We start from the raw sequence: 19,678 nt of genomic DNA on the forward strand, positions 1-19,678 counted from the left end.
CCTCCAGATGTATCAGAATGTGGGACTGTGGATGAGTCAGTGAAACTGTATGACAAGGCATCAGCAAGCCTGCAAACCACCCCCACATCCCTCCCCCCCCCCAGACACTGAAATGTCATCATGCACTATCACTGGAAATCCCAAACGCAGGAAAAGTCCACAATCGGAAAACTTGAATTGGGTCAGCATCAAGATAACACGGTTGATGGAACACGGCAGGACCTTGCATGGCAGTACCAGTCTGGACGGCATACAATCATCTTGTGTGCACTCCAGAAGTGGATGATGAACGTCACCTTGATCAAGATCATACACTGCCCATTATCAATGCACCAGCTCACGAATGGAGGACACCCCCATAGGGGTTATTGAAAAAAAAAAAAAAAATTGGCACCAAACCGTTTTGCAGTTCAAGGGATAACGAAAAACAGATACAAGAATGCAGCAGAAATAAAAGCAACATTACATAATGACATACACCAGTGACTGGGAGCGTTTGCGGAAGAGCCGTGCAGGTGTCAGGAGTCTCTAGCAAAAGTTAGAGCAATAAGTTTGGCTCGATGCAACGTTCGACTTGTCGTAATGGCCCATGGAACGAGTCAAATTGGTGAGAGAGCTGAAAACCCAGAAGTTTGAGGTACGAGTACTCGGAACCACAGCTATCTGATATGTTGATCCATCTCACAATAATTGAGCTACAGCACGTGTGTTTGGAAGCTGACGCCTACTTCGAGCTCGGAAGCTGACGCTTTCATCGATTAACGAGGGCACCCTGAAGTTGTGCATGCGCAAGTCTCGTTTGATTCAACCAAGTTTTGAAATTTTTTTTCCTCCCATCTTGACATTTTCTTCCTTTGAGGTGGGCGGAGGGGGTCAGCGGGGGTAGGTAGGGGGTGCAATCGGAATTATTCACGCTATATCATCACAATGCATTATAAATGCACGTAAGCACTACACGTTTTTGCTTCATGTACGTGACCCGGGGTATTTTTGTTTATTATTATCGGGGGGCGATTGAAGCAGATTTCTGTTGCCTATACACCACCCAAATAAAGGGACGGGCTCGAAGAACGCGTTGCATGCTTGGACCACGATCGCTCATCGGACGGGTCCTCTGCTATGATTCACAAGGCTCGTCAGCATTTCTTTGTCGAACGGCAAACTGACGACTCACCATCTTTAGAAGTACAGTACTTGGACACGCGTTCACCGAGAAAAAAAAAAAAACAGTAACCAGCACCAAAAACAGACACCCCAGCATCTGGTGCGCTTGGTCCTGGAGAATGTTTGTCATGTTCTCACGAAACCTCACTCCCACAACAGTCTCGACAGCGAGACGTGATCGGCGTGCGATGCAGCCTGTGCCCGACTTTACAATCAAATTTTTTTCATGAAAGGATAAAATATTCGTCATGAACGTTTATTTAAAAGGATACAGTCTGCTGCCCGATAACGACTATTTAAACTTCCCCTTTCAGAGACCAAAGTTGTTTACAAGTATATGCACAGTGATATCGTGAATGGTAACCTGCTCGACGCCAGACGGAAGGATCTCGAGGATCATGTTGTCTGCTCGACTCTTCTGCTGGAACACGGTGACCCCGGCTTTTTTCAGACATGCCTGGAACGCATTGAACGCCGGGTGATAAAATCAGCGACAGGGAGGACAAGTGCGGTCCGCTGAACCACCACCCCCCCCAAAAAAAGAAAATCTCTTTCTTCAAGAGGACTCGTCGAAAATCTCAATTGCGGGAGACGCACGCTCCGACCATACCTTGTGTCCGACGTGCCGGAGAGAAGGAAAGCCCCGATGGAATGTATCCGGGTCGACTCCTGGAGAAAGGCCTTTGAGCAAGTCAGAGGAAGCAATGCGCCAAATATCAGCGGGCAACCCCTGAACTCTGCAATTCACAAAAACAAACACACTACCGCTGAATGGCACAAAGGTGGAGGCAAACTACACCCAATTCGTATCTCTCTGGGATAAATATTTCACTAACTTACAGAACAATCCTCCGTCGGGGCGAGGCTCCGCTTAACGGCACCATGAGCAAGAGGACTAGTTTGATATCTTTGAAGGCCATGCGAGCATTTTCTATGCGATGCATACATTTTTGTTTTCCTCCCCTCGGACAGGCTTCTTAATCCAATTGGAGCAACGTTCAGTGAGATTTGAGCATTACGACCTGTTGGCAAAGATAGGCAGGAATGCACCAGTACAACAGCGCGGCATTCGTTTTTTGTATTGTTGTAATGACTCGGTAGATTTTAACGTTTAGGCCTAAGTCACATTTGCTCTACGGCGAGGATACGGCGGCCGTACGCCCTCTGATTTGACAGAAACGTGCGGCGGCCGCAGAGTTTCTGCGGTGGCCTCAGGGTGGCCCTACGCCGTTTGGCTATATTTTACAGGCTGTAAGGGGTCGCCGTGGAATTATAACGCGGAGTTATAACTTTTTTCATTTCTACGTTCGCCGTAGCAATTCGACAAGCCGAAACAAAAGAACTGGTAAAAAAATAATAATAATAATAATAACCGACTCGTTACCGTCCATCTGGCCACACGTTCGCCTTAGGGCCCCCCTGCGGTCCCCCTGTGGTCGCCTTGCGTCTGCCTTGAAAATTCTATGGCCGCCGCAGGAACGCCCTAAGGTCACCGTGCCACATCAAATGAAAGACCGTACGGCACCCCCACGTTTTCGGTCTCCACAATTTATAAATACGCCGTGCGGCTCCCCGAAAAATAAAAACATATGTGACTGCTACATTGTGTGACCGTGGGAATACTGCGGCAGCCCTATAATTGCTAGTGGCCGTAGATTTTGGAGACCCCACGGCCGCCGTGGCAAACGTGACCTAGGCCTTACACGTGTACATGATCAACGAACGGGCCATGTACACGTTTAGCAAAATACACGGATAGCACTAATTTGTACCGATTGCTTCACACCTCGAGAAGGAAGCGATTCGAATGCTGAACTGCTCCGGATGTGCAGGGAGTGGTGCCACGAAGGGCTACAAGACAGGATGGGATGACATCATGCACGATCTTTCCCTCAGGTGGCATATTCAGCGCTTTCGCAGACACATACCCAATGCAGGTGCTTTTCCTCATGTCGAGTTAACATGTCAGTTTTCTCCTCATCCCAAACCCCATTACCATTAACCACTGAATTCTGACCCTGCCCGTCAAGCCGCCTCCTCTTTTGCTGTGGCGAAGGATTAATGCCTGCTCCTTGCTTCCCACGGCGATTCGCAGACAGCAACCAACAATCTGTCGATCGGAGGAGGAGGGAATGTTGTCACCTCCGATTGTCTGTCAGCAAGTATCTCAAAAAAGATGTGGACGGATTTGGACGAAACTTGGTGGGCGGGTCGGGCGTGTGACAAGGACGAGCCGATCAGATTTCGATTGGGGTTCGGATGAGCACGTAAATGGGCCGTAGCTCGAGCGAAACCTACTTCCCCTTCGACTGAACTCCCTGCACGCGTTTTGTTGCGCTGTTCCCGCGGGCACCAATGGTACGTTGCTTGGCCAAGGTACACAAACAACCGTGCACAAACTGTGTCCAGGTAAAATGCTTTCACAAACTATGAAAACGACATGATCGATCTCACCTGATGCGAGGATCGTCACCCTCTTCCGGCTTGGCAACGGTGGCCATCGAGTCAAAGGTGTAAAGCAAACAGAGTCCGTGCTCATTGCGTCGTTTCTCCTCGTCAGTGAGGTGATGGTTGTATGGGCTCATGGCAGCAAGCAGTCGGATCTGAGTAAATTGCAGGAAAAGCGTTTCATTCGAAGGTCCAACTAGTTAGTTCACTCTGCTTCATTAACACCTGCTTGGTTACCACGTGGGCATTTAAGAGGGGTAAAAAAAAAAAAAAAAGAATAATAATAATAAAAAAAATACAAATTCAAATTTCCCTATGAGCTGATGTTTCTTTCGTGTAATGCGGGACCAGTCCGTGTGGACAACACAAGGACAGATAAAAATGGAGGCAGGAATAAAATGGTCCGAGTACCAAAACGGGAGATTGTTTAAAGGTAAATACAAGTCAGCTTTGAATATCAGACTCGATGCGGAAAAATATCAAAATCAATATCAGGAAATCTTTATTATATATATATATACACACACACACACACACACACACACACACACATAGTTGCGGTTCTGCAAAACCACAAGCCTCTAAGGCAATGGCACCCAACATACAGTGATCCCCAGGCAGTTATTTCATTAGTCTTTGTGTAGTTCGTCCTTCCCTCACGTCGAGTGCGTTTACGGGACGAAGTGCGTTGCGTGGGACTCGTAGCTAGGTCTAATAAATATCTCCTCGATTCACACTCTGACCCTTTCCTTTGAAGCCACAGTAGATAACAAGCATGCAAGCACACGCGCCATTCAATAGACAATTGTTTAAAAGCACACCGCGATGCCTCCCGTGACTCGGATCACACCCGCTGTGCACAAGACAACCCGCACATTTGCACGCCATTATTTCATTCAAACCTGCGTGCCAATTCCCAACCGGCACCATACCTTACTCCGCACCTCGCTCACCAAATTTCACCACGTTGACCACAAAAGCCTCCTTGCACATGGGGAAAATATTCCCGCACCCCCCTCGTACCTCTGCATCGCTACAATTTGCCAAAGCTATTTGGAGAAGCACCGCGCGGCGTCACATTGTCCTCGACGCCGTGCGATGCTCGACCACGCAACAAACAATAATAGCTCCACCGCATCTCACCGGGAATGTCCCGGGTGAGCATCCGGAATTGTTGCAACCCTCATCCAGTCGTCAAACCATGGCAAGACCGAGAGCAACAAGAGGGGTTGCGGAAGGGGTGATCCGGGAGTTTGGTTCGGGTTCCGAGTGTGCATTTTGGCTCGTGAAGGAGCTCATGGGTGGCGGAGAAAGTTCACTGCCATCCGACATGCAGACTACATTCGGGGCACATTCAGGGCCGGGGTGCCAGCTCGGGGAGCATGCCCCCATTTTAAGTCAGGAGCTCCGAGCCGTGCCGAAGCTGGTAGGCATCTGAGCCGGCTTTCGGTCCCGGAGCCTGATGGGGCGTGGTTAGGGACGCTGTGGCCCAATAGAGGAGGATTTGGGCCACAGCACGTCACTTTCCAGTCCTTGCCCCACCCTTCGCCTGGGCTTATAAAAGGGGGTAGCACGGAGCCGTTAGAGCGTGCTTCTTCTTAAAGAGCTTCTTCTTCGAGAACCTGATCTGAGTGCGACTGCCGTCCTTTGAGACTCCATGCTGTCGACGTCTCGCCACCGCCACAAAGCCAGACAGACCAGTGCAGAGCGCACGTTGCCACGAGCCCCGGCGAATAAACAGGAAGGATATAATGCACAATATCACGAGGTGGGAACGCTCAGGCGGAGAGTCCCACGCTACACATACAGACCTTTACATGGCTAGGTTAGGGATCTTCCTCCTCACACATATATTCTCATTCTCATTCTCATTCTATCTCTCTCCATCTATCCCCTCTTCTCTGGACGCACAAATAAGAACGTGTACCGACTCGCAATCACATTTGCCTCTGGCCCCATTTTCCAAAAAGGAAATCTGCTGTTTTGCATGAAAAAGATCATCACACAACGTATTAAAATTTCCTTATTGTCTGTGTCACCATTTGTCTCAAAGATTGCTGAACAGATCTTCATCAAACTTTCAGAGGTTACAGTTCGTGCCATGGAGTGTTTTAGGGGGAAAAAGTTTTTGAAAAATTTGTAAATTTTGATCGGCACAGACCTCGTTTACAAACGGGATGAGGACCACAGCCTCCCAGTCCTGCTGCTTGCCATTCAGGTCGGTGTGGAACTCTTCAGGGTAAAATTCCAGGATGGGAGAGCTTGGGTCGATCATAAGATTCTGTACAAATGATCAGGACACACACGAAATACAGTTTGAAGACAAATTAGGTTGGGTTGGGGGAGATAGAGGTGCATCAAGGACAAAATGTCCTCCATCAAGGAGGACAGGTAAAAAGCCTCCAGTTCCCAGTGCATCCCACAAACATCAGCCAGAGCAAATACCAAACCTGGTAGCAGAGAGGTAACAGCTCACGACTGGCTGGAGGAAGCACAGCCAAGAGTTGTTCAAAGGGCCTGAAGGGGGCACCGTAGTTAAAGTTGAGATCGAGCGTTGCTACACCCCGCAAGTCGGAGAGAAAGGGCGCATAATGAGCCGGAAAGAACCTGCCAAGGAAGGGGACACAAGGACTGTTCCAACACCACCCAAGAGATGCAGTCATGAAAGATTCACATCATTAGCAGCCAAATATTTATAACAAGCTCAAATGAGCAAAGATCCTCGTCCTCTTAATGATGACGTCATAAAAACGAATATGACATCATTGTGATGTATCAGGTTTGCGATAAATTATCTGTGCTAATGCCCGGATTGATTCCCGCAAACAAAATTCAAACAGCTTGCCTAGTTTCGGAGATAATGGTATAGGCGATTTCCATTAGCGGCGATATTATGACGTCAACTTTTTTTCGAGGAAGAATTTCCAAAATCGGAGATGGTTACTGCCTGCGCGTGGGCTTTCTGGATATACATGGCAAGTTTCACGAAGATCCGATGAAAACTCTGGGTTGTGAAAAAAGTCAAAAAAATAGGAATGACGTCATAAAAATTGATATGACTTCATAGTGATGTATCATATGTGCGGTAATTCATCTCTGCAAATGCCCTGTTCGATTCCCGCAAACAGAATTCAAAAAGCTTGCCTGGTTTCAGAGATAATTTTAAGGCGATTTCCATTAGCGGAGATATTTTGACGTCATAACTTTTTTTGTAGGAGGAATTTTCAAAATCGGAGATGGTTACTGTCTGCGCGGGGTATTTTTACATATACATGCCAAGTTTCAGGAAGTTTCGATGAAAACTGTAGGCTGTGAAACAAAACAGTCCACAAGAAGAAGATGAAGAACAACAACGTGAGTAAGACTTAAGAGATCCTCCACGAGGATCTAAAAATGCAATTGTGGAAAAATAACCCTCTCCTTGACTTTTCCCCTCTTTATGCCAAATCTTTTAAGGTTTTACCTTCTTTTCGGCTCTGTCAGGGTCGATTTTTTGCGATATCGATATACTGGTGGGGTCATACCAGTATCACGCAAGTTTCAAAAATATGCAATGGTCCATGACGTATTCATAGAGGACACACATATCAATGACACACAGTAATTTTTTAAAGTATTCCCACACGGGCATTTTTTCCCCATGATGAGAACTGTTATTTTATTTCCAACTTCAACTTGTGTTAAAAATGATTTTGTTTAAAAGGGGAATCAGTATTGGGAATTCACACAGGTCAGAATCCATCGCTACCGCCAAACCAGTATGACTATCACGGAACGCTGTGCCGCCAACGCGTCCGTACCGCCAACGCGTCCGTACCGCCAACGCGTCCGTACCGCCAACGCGTCCGTACCGCCAACGCGTCCGTACCGCCAACGCGTCCGTACCGCCAACGCGTCCGTACCGCCAACGCGTCCGTACCGCCAACGCGTCCGTACCGCCAACGCGTCCGTACCGCCAACGCGTCCGTACCGCCAACGCGTCCGTACCGCCAACGCGTCCGTACCGCCAACGCGTCCATACCGCCAACGCTTCCATACCGCCAACGCTTCCATACCGCCAACGCTTCCATACCGCCAACGCTTCCATACCGCCAACGCTTCCATACCGCCAACGCTTCCATACCGCCAACGCTTCCATACCGCCAACGCTTCCATACCGCCAACGCTTCCATACCGCCAACGCTTCCATACCGCCAACGCTTCCATACCGCCAACGCTTCCATACCGCCAACGCGTCCATACCGCCAACGCGTCCATACCGCCAACGCGTCCATACCGCCAACGCGTCCATACCGCCAACGCGTCCGTACCGCCAACGCGTCCGTACCGCCAACGCGTCCGTACCGCCAACGCGTCCGTACCGCCAACGCGTCCATACCGCCAACGCTTCCATACCGCCAACGCTTCCATACCGCCAACGCTTCCATACCGCCAACGCTTCCATACCGCCAACGCTTCCATACCGCCAACGCTTCCATACCGCCAACGCTTCCATACCGCCAACGCTTCCATACCGCCAACGCTTCCATACCGCCAACGCTTCCATACCGCCAACGCTTCCATACCGCCAACGCGTCCATACCGCCAACGCGTCCATACCGCCAACGCGTCCATACCGCCAACGCGTCCATACCGCCAACGCGTCCATACCGCCAACGCTTCCATACCGCCAACGCGATCACAGATCACCGACTTAGCACAGGCTTTCTAAAGCAAACCAAATTCATATGAATAACCAATTGGCAATTGCTTTAAAACCAGCCATGGAGGGGCAAGGAAAAACGTGACTGCTTGCATGGAGCTGATGAGCTCGGATGCTGAGGTTTAAAAGTTAAAACATACCGTAATCACTTCCTGGTACGTCCTGACGTCATACGCTGTTCCCGTTCCATGTTTAGCCGAGACGCCGAGTGCATCAAAGATTTTTTCAATCATGTACGGTATTCAAACATTGTAAGCACCTTTGTTCGATTTGTTGGTGATATACAGGTTTTTTTTCATATCTATTTTTTTTCAGTATACCTAATGTGGGAGATCAATATCTGATGAATGATTTCATCAGTTTGTGCTGTGCAGTGACGCGGAAATAAACTTGTATGCCATGGCGTACCAGCTCCAGGACTTGACCCCTTCAGAGTAATAAGACAAGATCCACTGGATGGCTTCGACGTAGGACCTCGTCTGCTGGTGCAGGAAGTCGCTGTATCGTGGCGAGATAGAAATCACACAGATGAAGCACAAGGCTCACAAACATAGGAATGCTGGTCAAGTTTCCTGAATGAACTGGAATCATTCAATTTGGAACAACAACAACAACAACAACAACAACAACAACAACAAAAGTAATCAGGATCATTACCAGGTTTGCAATAAAAATCAGGCTCCTTCACTCTGAGTACAGTGTGACACACGACCACATTCAACATGAGATAAACAACCATTGACCTTGGAGTAAGTAACTACCGACGGAACACTCTAGGTGCTGTGAAGTTACATCGTGGCATGACGTTAAAATTCCCAGCTTACTGCGACGACCAAGGAGGAATCTACACCCACCTCACTCACAGCTTCAAACAGATGGAAACATGCTCTATCCTCTAAACTGCAAGCACCCAGCCCGTAAGCAGCGCACACCATTTTCAAGTCTGGTACTACTCGGCCGGGGTTTGAGCCACCGACCTCCCAGACTCAATGATGCTCCAACCACAATGCCACAAAAGTCTGGTTATGAACTTAAAGGTCCCAGATTGTAATTATTTCAACATGAAAAGGTTTATTTATTTATTTATTTGAAAATCCTTGGTGAAATCATTACGAAAGAATTTCCCAAAATGTAATGAACTCACGAAGAAACTTGCGCGACTCCCATCTTACTGGTGTAATACTTCTCCTTGTACTGGCGGAACTCGATCTCAAACAAATCTTCCTCCCCTGCGCAAGCGGCAAAACAAAACCGTTCGACCTCTCCACCTTTATGTTCACCGACATAACGAATGCTCAACAAATGCTGAAAAACAAACAACAGCAATAAAAAGATAAGAACCTGAATCATCGGAAACGTTTTCAATGGAGTTCAACGGCACGAGGGAATCTTCATTTGATGATGCCTGAAATGACAAACACGAGAATCCATAAACAGGTGCACGCTGTGCCACACGATGGGAAGGAATCGTCGACGAACGTTGAAAATTCCAAAACGAAACGATCCAGTCTCTCGATTATTGACACCGAAAAAGAACCAAGATGGCTATCGATTCATACATACATTCCAATGCTCCGAGGAGCTGCAGGACAACTTTGAGTGAACACACTTCCTTTCAAAAATGTCTTGGACGGGTTGGATTCCCGACGGGACTGCTAGCTGTCAATTTGACGCGGCACAGACAGGGCTATATCACATGGAACTTGAGCATCCGCCCATTTCTGAATCTGTCTTCGTCGAATTGATGAACATGGCTACATGAGATGTCGAGTTTAGCTTTAATAAACAGTTTGTTCGTCCAAATTGATGGGGTGGCCATGGGCTCTCCTTTGGGCCCAACGTTAGCAAACATCTTTGTTGGCTGTCAAGAACTGCAGGAGTTGACCAAGTTGCAGGTAACTCAATCCTCCATCGTATACTACAGATATGTGGATGACATATTTTGCCTGTTTGAATCTCGTGAAGTCTGTGACCGCTTCTTGAATGAATTCAATTCTCTTCATCCTGCCCTCAAGTTCACGACGGAATTGGAGCGGAGCGTTCTCATTGCTCACCCTTTCTGGACGTCCTTGTAGGGAGATCTGCATCAACGTTTACTACGTCCATCTATAGAAAGCCCACTTTCACCGGCCAGTACACTCGATGGGACTCCATTAGTTCAACGAGATGCAAGATCGGTTTGATCAATGTATTAGTGAGTCGAGCTCAGAGGATATGTTCCAACTCCAAGTTTCATCCGGAGATGGACAAGATTGCCGGCATCCTCAGTGAGAACAGATATCCTGAGTATACCATCAGGAAGTTTATGCACAAATTCCTCACCGCTTTAGATGAACGGAAGATGGGTCCTGAAAAGTGCCCGGTTTACATCAAGATTCCTTGGAAAGGGAAAATGGCGCAAAGATACGAGGAACAAATCAAAAGATGTGTCTCAAGCACGTATCTGGCTGTTCGTCCAAGAGCGATTTTCACCTCTCGACGTCCGATTCCAGCAAGTTAAGAAGGATGTCCTGCCTGCCTCAACACTTAGCAATATTATTTATGAGTTCAAGTGCCGATGTGATGCTCGGTATATGTAGGCAGAACTACCCAGACTCTGACTGACAGAATCAAACAGCATGTCCCTTTGTCCATCAGGAAAAAAACACAATTGGTACACGAATACAGCCGGTGCGCGCTTGTAGGAAGGTCCCGGCATCAATCCCAACGTCGTGTGCCTCTGCTATTGGACAGCATTTGATTGAGAATATAAATTGTGCTGAACATTATAATGTGGATGCATTCAAGATATCGAGTAGAGGACGAAGTACAACGCATCTCCCAAGACTCGAAGCGACATTTATCTATTCCATGGACCGTGTGTTATGTCGGCAAATAGAGTTTGTACACTCGCTTTGCTCATTTGTGCAAAGAAGAAGAGGAACACGAACTTGTCTCACGATCACAGATGTTGATGAAGAAGATTCTACAACAGCCTCTGCAACCTCCAATTTGAGAGCTGGACATGAACAGGCTCCTTCCACCTCGACCGTTGGGAAGTGATGACCCTTCAGCGGAGAACGTTCAATCAGAATTTACTTTGTCGATAGGTGTCTATTAGACCGTTCTTCTTCCTACCCGAGTTCACTTCGTGCGAATTTCACCTGACGAGAGCACAACAAAAAGCTTTGTGGTTTTCTTTTTAGTCTATTTTATGGTAATGTCCTTCAAAATATCTTTTTTTTTGTATAGACGTAAACAAACAAGGACGGCACTCTTCGACGTCATGACGTTTACCGATATGCCTCTGTATACGAAGTTTGATTTAAATCCCTTCAGCTGTTCTCAAGTGACATGACCTCTCATTTTCACCTGACATGACCTGACCTTTGACCCCAAAATGGAATCAGTTGATCTTTGCATCATTATACATACTTGTACCAAGTTTGACTTGGATCCCCTTCAGCCGTTCTCAAGCCATTGCAGTGAAGCAGACCCATCATGGAGGGATGGATGCAACAAACAACGCCTCCGGCGACTTCGTCGGCGGAGGCATAAAAAGCGGAGCCCTTACGGAGCGGAGCCTTTACGGAGATAAAAAGCGGAGCCCCTTCCCTTACGGAGCCCAACTTGATTCTCGAAGCCGCGATTACTGACATTCAAACGGCTCAATTAACACACTCAGCACAAAACGGACGACAGTGCGCTTTTATAACAAAGGATTCAGCAAACATCCTTCAAGACTTTCATATTATAATTATACCAGGTACACTGTGGCAGGATGTCAAACCCACCTTGGACTCCGCCTGCTGTCCCGTTTTGCTGGCAAACCACTTTAAGTCCACGTAGATTTCACTGAAGTAGTCACGGTCAAACTGAAAGCACACAAGAGCAGAAATCATCGGACTGTGTCAAACCGATTGGCCCACAAAAGGTGATGACGAAAGAGTCAAGGTGAAAGGAGGTAGGTGGGTTCCACCATGATCGGTGGGTACCCCAACCGATGGCTCTCGATAAACTTGCACACATTATAAGGAAGTTGCGATTCAAGAAGAGTTAAAAGTAAAAAAAAAACAACAATGAAACCCTCCGGCTTATGGTGAATGATAACGAGTTAATTTGTAACAGTAGCCAAGAATTCAAAGCCTTCATTTCCTGATTATTAACACGAGCAAAAAAAGTGTTCGATATATGAAAATTTGAAGAAAAGAAAAAACAACTTTTCCACTTCTTCAATGACATCTCCCTGTCCTGGGATGTAGGACGTACGACGTAGAACACACGTGGCTCGGTAGAGGCAACTTGTATAATTTTACTTGATGATGTTGGAACACAGACTGGATAATCATAGAGTAGTAGCACGTGTAATGTCGCCGTTGCATAAACTACAAGTCCAGGTTAATGACAACGCAGAGAGGTTAAACGCCATGAAGCTTAAGAGGCAGAGGGTACGAACCTTGGAGAGTTCTTGCAGGTACTTCTCAAAGCGTGGGAGATTGAGTACACCTCCTTCGTTGATGTATCCTGTAAGGAGCACGTTTATAGGTTAGTGGAGCCAAAGCACCATCAGCACAAGGTCCACACAAGGTGCAGGCCATTGTTCTAATGGTCGACAGGGTAAAGGAGGGCACGACGGGTCGGAAATGGGTGTACCATCGAGCGTGGGCAGTACTTGGAGGTATGTGCGGTAAAGCAGAGGAAGAGCCTCTTGGTTGATGTGCAGGTTAGGGAGATGTGGGATAAAGTCGTTTCCTACAAGGAATCCCATGAGAACCCAATCATCGATCACGCTCTCGAGGACATACGGGAAGCTCAAGCTCGTCTGTTTGGTAATAGCAGGTGGAGGTTGGAGGAGTACGTGTGAATATATAATGTAGCGTACGAGTCGTCATCCTACAAAAGAGACCTACCCATCCATGGGAGGGGTATTTATCCCAAAAGGCACGGATGGAAAGAAACATTTAAATATCCGTCTTTACAAGTTTATACGTTTTTAACGTTGTGAAACTGTTGTTAAGTTTGTAAAAAGCTTTTCACAAAAGTTAAACTTGAGCCCCTCAACAACCATTAAAAACAACCCCAAAACAAACAAACCATTGCAGTGATGTCACTCATGTTTACAATGACATCATATTTTAACACACTCATCTTTACAGTGACATGTTCATCATTTCAATGCAATGGTTTTCACAGATTATTATTATTATAATTATTATTATTATGTTTTTGCCACGAAGCACCTGTTTTCCTCTGCAAGAGCAAGGCTCATGGAAGAGCAAGGTTGAACTGACAGTGGGGTAGATGTGGAGGGTAGGAGGACTGAGAGAGTGGGGGGAGAAATAGCAATATTGGAGAATAGATGGCACAATCACACCACCGGTCTTTTTGCGATGCAAGCGCAAAAAAACTGTGTGTTTCGGCCTCATCACGGGAGATTCCAAAAATGTTCATAAAACTTTAGATTCCAAAGAATCCAGGAGACAGATGTGATTTTTATTTTTTTTGTATACACCGTCGAGGCTCGTATGAGAGCTAACACGCAGAACGTACAACAAGGGGAGCAGGAAACAAGAGGGGCAGGAGAGGGAAGGAAAAAAACAGTGGGGAACAGAAACATGAGTAGATCTGTGGTAGGGAGAGGGATGGGGCAGGGAACACAGGGTAAACAAGATGGACAATACAGACAATACAGATCAGGTCCTCACACGACAGGGACCTTCAGGAAGGAAAGCAGGGAATTTGAAGGAGGTGGGTTTGGGGTGCATTAGCGGGGGTAGAAAAGATCGTGGTCTTCGATGAGGGAAGAGAAGGGATGGTGGTGAACAGCTGTTTCCAAACGGTCCTTTCGGAGAGACATAGTGAGAGTGTGAGCTTTGTCCGGATTGAAAGACATGTTCCACGTGTTGGACCAGTTTGTGATTTTACCCAGATCTGCAGTGAGCGAAGAAGCTGCTGCTTGCCGGTCTGAGGGATGACAGATGGTACGACAGAGGGTGGAGTCATCAGCGAAGAGATAAAAAGGATTTTCCAGAGAGTCGGAGAGATCATTGATGAAAACCAGAAAAAGAACAGGGCCCAGAACGCTACCTTGAGGAACTCCAGCCTGGACAGGAAGAGGGGATGAAAGAACTCCATTTAGGGCCACACGTTGACTGCGACAGGAGAGGAAGTCTGCGAGCCTTGAGTGGAGATGGCCTTGAATACCATGGGAAGAGAGTTTGGTGAGCAGGGCAGGGAACCAGACCGTGTCAAAAGCACGCGATATGTCTCGGTATATGGCTCTGATTTCCTGTCTGGCATTGAGGACCTCCATCCATTGTTGGGAGAGCAGAAGCAGCATATCCAGGGTAGAGTGACCTGGTCTGAATTCAAATTTATGATCGGAAATCAAGCCATTGGAGAAGAGGAAGGATTTAATGTCTTAAGCGATGATGGATTCCATAACCGTGCTGATGATTGCGAGAAGGCCGATTGGTCTCACCTTTTTTTATGCAGAGCGGTAATGTTTACTGATTTCCAAGCAGATGACAGACGATGTTGAACAAATGAGAGGGTGAACAGAAGAGAGAGGGTGAGCAAGAGCAGCAGAGTGATGCCGCTGCACCAACTCACAGTATGGAGCATTACTCCATCGAGCTACCCATAAAGGCCTTGATGACTGAGTAGTTATGATAGAATGACCTTGTAGACTGATTTTTTTCTGAGGAAAGACTTGGATCGACGGAAGACAGCCAATGCGCGGCTGCTTTTGCAGGTCAGCTTTGCTATGTGGTCGACCCAGGAAACATCACGGCTGCCTGGATGACATTCAAGAGACTGAACCCCTTCAAAGAAATAAATACCCGAGTTTGTTGGACGACCCTTCTGGAATGCCAAGATGGAAAGGATTATTCCAATTATTGGGTAATCATCAGGACAAATAATGGTTTGAAATGCACAGTCTGTTTAAAAGACACATTTACCCTTGATTGGTCAAACAAGTTCAGGCAGATAGAACCAAAGAACGAAAGTCAAACACAAAATACAAAGCAATTTACAAATAGACTTGTCAAGCTTACCTTGAGCGATTCAAATTCGTGACCAATATAGTCACGGAGCAGGGAGAGGTGCAGGAGGTGAAAGGTCATCTCCTCAGGCGAGGTCACCCTGCACGACGAGGTGTGGACACGAGTTGGATTTTTAGGAAAGAATCCATCACAAATGACTTTTGCACAGAGACTAATGCTCAGAGAAGAACTTGTTTGGTTGCAGTTTTACGACCTTTGCAACTTTGGCCGAAAATATCTCGAGAACAAAAAAAAAATACTACCCCTCCAGTTTTTTGATATGTTATAGTAGACAGTATGAACTTTTATTTTCATGCAAGGCCAGGCCAAGGTCACGAGGTCTTCAAGGTCAAATGTCAGGTCAACAAATAATCCACCCCTAACTTAACTAGATCGACGAACCGATGCTGGATTTGCATTCGATGGACAATTACCTTTCCAACGACACCAAAATAATCGAGATAGGGCAAGGTGTTGCTGAGATATGAGGATTTGAATTTTGGTGGAAACGCGACATTAGTCGAAAAGGTCAAAAGTTCTCAAGGTCATATCTCGTCAACCCCGAGTCCGATTAACCTAAAATTTTGTAAGTGAACATAGACTATCATATGTAACATACATGCAAACAATTAGCCAAATCTGAGGGGGTCGGGTTACAACCCTTGGGTGAACTGAGGTAGAATGACCCTACAGCAGTTAGCATTTTGTGCGTTGAATCTTCAGTGGGTTCAGAAAGTGCTGGGATGTCTCACAGACGGTCTTTGTTGGGCATTAACCGATTCTAAGTAAAGCTTTAAATCAAGCACACGATGCACAGAATGGCATTGAAGTTTCAGCGGACGAGCACAGCCATGCTGGGGCATCCAGCCGATTGGCTCGGCATCTCCAATCGGTACGACGCTGGATCAGTTTTCATCAAGAGCAAGTGCATCAACTCCAAGGCCTTGCAGTTGGTTGCACGTCAGTGCGGACACCGGCAATAAGCGGCCATACCTTTTGCGTGCGTTCTTGCTGCCGAAACGAACCTCCTCTCGCAGCAGGGCAAAGTTTGGTTCGTGCGTAGTTAGTCCTAGCACAATCTGTAGAGCCACGGAGGGGAGGGACAGCATTTGTAACACACACAAGATGATAGACCAAATAAAGTTATTATTTAAATACTAATGTGTGCCCATAAGTGCAAGGCCGTATGTGCAAGAAATAATAATAATAATTAAAAAAAAAAAACTTTCAAACCGCGTGCCAGAAACAACAACCACACAGGCCGTTCCTTCACTCTCGCGTGCCCGTACATGCAAAAAAAATAAAAAATAAAAAATAAAAAATAAACTTTCAAACAACTACACAGGCCGTTCCTTCGCTCTCGTAAACGACGACTGGATTGGGGCATTGTGTTTATCTATAAATGCGCATAAGAAATCGAGAAATTATTAGAATACAGTAAGTCATCACTATCCGGAAGTCCATATGTTGTAACCCGTAATGGGGAACGCGGCTGAGGTTCTCTTCCCCATCGGCCACGCCTACGCAGCAACATGTCCTCTCATTGGTTTGGTAAATAAATGGCCATAACTTGTCCGATTAATATCAAACCTTGAAAAGGCACATGCTCAGGTCCCCAGCAATATACCTGGCAAGTTTCAATTAGATCGGACCAGTGGTTGTCGAGAAACGGCGGTCTCTCACACTCACACTCACACTCACACTCACACACGACGTCTGCTGTGGGAACAGAAACCACGTGTGCACCACACTGACTAATGTTGTTTGGATCGTCACGAACAGGAAGTGCCCGGTCACACAACATCCTGCTTTGTTAACCTACACAAAGCTGAACGACAATGTGTTTCTAGCAAATTGTAATTATCCCTGCCGCCTCTCCAGGTATTCCTGGGTGGACCACAGGCAAGATGGGTGGTGTGCGAGCAGCAATGCGGGAACAACTGGTGCAGACCGTGGTTCCTGGTCCCAACACAGGGAATGAGTTCCCATCTGATAGATATATTTTTTTAACCTCAAAGAGGTGTAACCAGCTCATTCGGGGTGGAACATCTGCACATTGCCGACAATGCCAACAAATCTGACACGTCACCAATTTATGACGACGGCATACTTGTGCATTGTGGGCAAGGACAAAACGGAATATCGTTGAGCAAAAGCAAGTTTATTCAGTAAAGTTTAATTATCTCAACACCGCCCTCCCCTTCTCTCTTCCCAATTCCATTCACCAAAAGCCCAAATCGAGACGGACATACCAGGTCGGCATCAAGGCCATACAGGCAGTGACGCGTGTTCTGATCGTATCCTGGTCGGGACTTCTCCGCCCGGATAAACTCCATTATTTTATGCTCTCCTTCACCAGGCACCTGCACGCAACAACATTTTCCAAAAGACATCAGGTAGTCAAATAAATAAATAAATAAATACCAAACTGGACCATCAATGTGGTCTCCATTGCTCAGGGTCGAAAACAACCCGTTGAGCATCCGGAGCTGCTCTGTGGTTCACGGAAGAGTTTGCACACCGATTACACGCAGGACTGTGGACCATAGACAAACATCAGAACACCTTAAACGATTACCAGGAGACGAGCAGATGGATAACTCGACATAGAACATGGGTCCCTGCTGTCGTAGAACAAGAAACTACTGTTGGAACCGCTACATGAAAGCTCAAGATTCTGCTTCTTCTTCCTCAATCTCAGAAACACATGAGCTTTCAAGCCAGGTGTATAGATTATTGTCTTTCCGACAGTGCCATTTGCATTATCCTACGACAACAGGAACCTTTGAGAATAAAGCATTATGGAAGGAGAAACTCTGCTCCGTGTGTGTGTGTGTGTGTGTGTGTGTGTGTGTGTGTGTGTGTGTGTGTGTGCATATGTACATATAGGATGGGCTCAAGTGGGAACTCCAAATAGGTGAACCCATCCAATTACTGAACTCGTAAAATCAACATCGCCATGTAAGGCATGATTTGGATGCACCGAGAACAGGGAAACGACTCAAAATGCTTTCCACCTGCAAGTCAAACGTGAACGAACCTCACTTGCGTCGATACACTGCTTGATCATAGTTTTGCACATTGTTCGGAAATAAATTATTTTATAAATCACCAAAAAACAGCGAACATCAGCCGCGGTATGGGGCGTGGTTTTAGGCACCTCGTGACCGGAGAGGTAAACGGAGAGTTGCTGCCACAGCTTGTCCGAGGACATCTTCTTGTGCACAAAATTCTTCAGGTGATCGTGCAGACGTCCCATGAAAGCCGTGCCTGATGGAAAACAAGGAGACAGGGTAACCACGGCAGTAAATGCGCGAGGAGCTTCCGTAAAACTACGGCGAACGCGCATTTGTACATCACGAGCGCAGGTGATGAAGGTTTAAGCTCGAGTACCTATTATATTGAAGGAAACATCAAAAGTACAAATAATTACACCTCCAACGTGACGCAAAGCGTGGTTAAAGCAGTTAGTCCAGTCTGTCCGTCGTGTCAGTTGTACGATCGAGGAATAACTTGCGCTCAATTGAATGTTAGATTTTGAACACGAGTCAGAACCAACAGGCACGGAGAACTAATGTAACGTGCTAAATGAGGTGGTGTAAAAGACAGTGCATCAATGGTCAAAATTTTTTAGCAGCATCTCACGTAGCGAACGCTGCTCATAGAGAGCTCGGCGTTGTTCTTCTTCTTGCTGTTCTTCTTCTTCTTGTGAAGACAAAACCTTAACCTCGAGGACTCGGATCTTGCATATATACAAGATCCGGATCTCCTTAAATACTGAGCACCTGTACACATCCTCGCATTGACGGTGCCTTTTGAGAGCGTCTATCATGAACTTTTAAATATATTCGGACGTTTGCTTTAAAGTTTCGAAAAGTTCACGTTACTATTTAAAGATTATTCCATTTATCGTATTGTAATTTCTAAATTTACTATTTATTTCGGAAATACACGATATATCGTAAATACATTATGACGGGTCTCGCTATTGGCTAAATCAAGGCACGTGACAAAATATCGGAAGTCGTTTTGTTGGTTATTATTATTTTTTTTAAGCCGACAAAACCTTTAGGATGCTGCTCTTGGACACATTTGTCCTCGTTTTTTCTTATTTTGCTTCAGCCTTTAAAACTTTTACCTAAAATAAATTATATATTTCAACACTGGAGAACACAAATCATCTCGCTTGGACTTCCAAAAACCTCCGGTTTAGCAATACTGTACTTGGACTAAATTTTACGCCGTGTCGACCGATCAGAGTTGCCGCGCATTTCGAGGATCGAGAAAAACAGGGAGATTCGGACAAAATGGCGGGGCCTCGGGATGCAACGGAAGAGCT

General features: G+C 46.4%; 1 protein-coding gene across 6 annotated transcripts in view; it reads right to left on the reverse strand.

Annotated features, from left to right (window-relative positions):
* The window catches only part of LOC147033679 (5'-3' exoribonuclease 1-like), a 54,986-nt gene that overhangs the window by 31,229 nt on the left and 4,079 nt on the right, over positions 1-19,678 (reverse strand). For 4 of the 6 annotated variants that reach the window (XM_085871769.1, XM_085871765.1, XM_085871767.1 and 1 more), the window contains exons 4-18: positions 18,500-18,609; positions 17,592-17,702; positions 16,333-16,418; positions 15,352-15,439; positions 12,947-13,115; positions 12,750-12,817; positions 12,088-12,168; positions 9,656-9,719; positions 9,459-9,543; positions 8,723-8,812; positions 6,063-6,219; positions 5,774-5,893; positions 3,619-3,767; positions 1,775-1,925; positions 1,529-1,621 (exon numbers count right to left, since the gene is read on the reverse strand). In XM_085871769.1, coding sequence (XP_085727895.1) covers positions 1,529-1,621; positions 1,775-1,925; positions 3,619-3,767; positions 5,774-5,893; positions 6,063-6,219; positions 8,723-8,812; positions 9,459-9,543; positions 9,656-9,719; positions 12,088-12,168; positions 12,750-12,817; positions 12,947-13,115; positions 15,352-15,439; positions 16,333-16,418; positions 17,592-17,702; positions 18,500-18,609 — 1,622 coding nt within the window. The remainder of the gene's footprint in view (positions 1-1,528; positions 1,622-1,774; positions 1,926-3,618; positions 3,768-5,773; positions 5,894-6,062; positions 6,220-8,722; positions 8,813-9,458; positions 9,544-9,655; positions 9,720-12,087; positions 12,169-12,749; positions 12,818-12,946; positions 13,116-15,351; positions 15,440-16,332; positions 16,419-17,591; positions 17,703-18,499; positions 18,610-19,678) is intronic. The other 2 variants (XM_085871768.1, XM_085871766.1) reach the window with 1 other exon arrangement.

The sequence above is a fragment of the Eptatretus burgeri genome, chromosome 2 (genome assembly GCF_056783735.1).
Source record: "Eptatretus burgeri isolate ZD-2024b chromosome 2, Ebu_testis_v1, whole genome shotgun sequence".
NCBI lineage: Eukaryota > Metazoa > Chordata > Myxini > Myxiniformes > Myxinidae > Eptatretus > Eptatretus burgeri.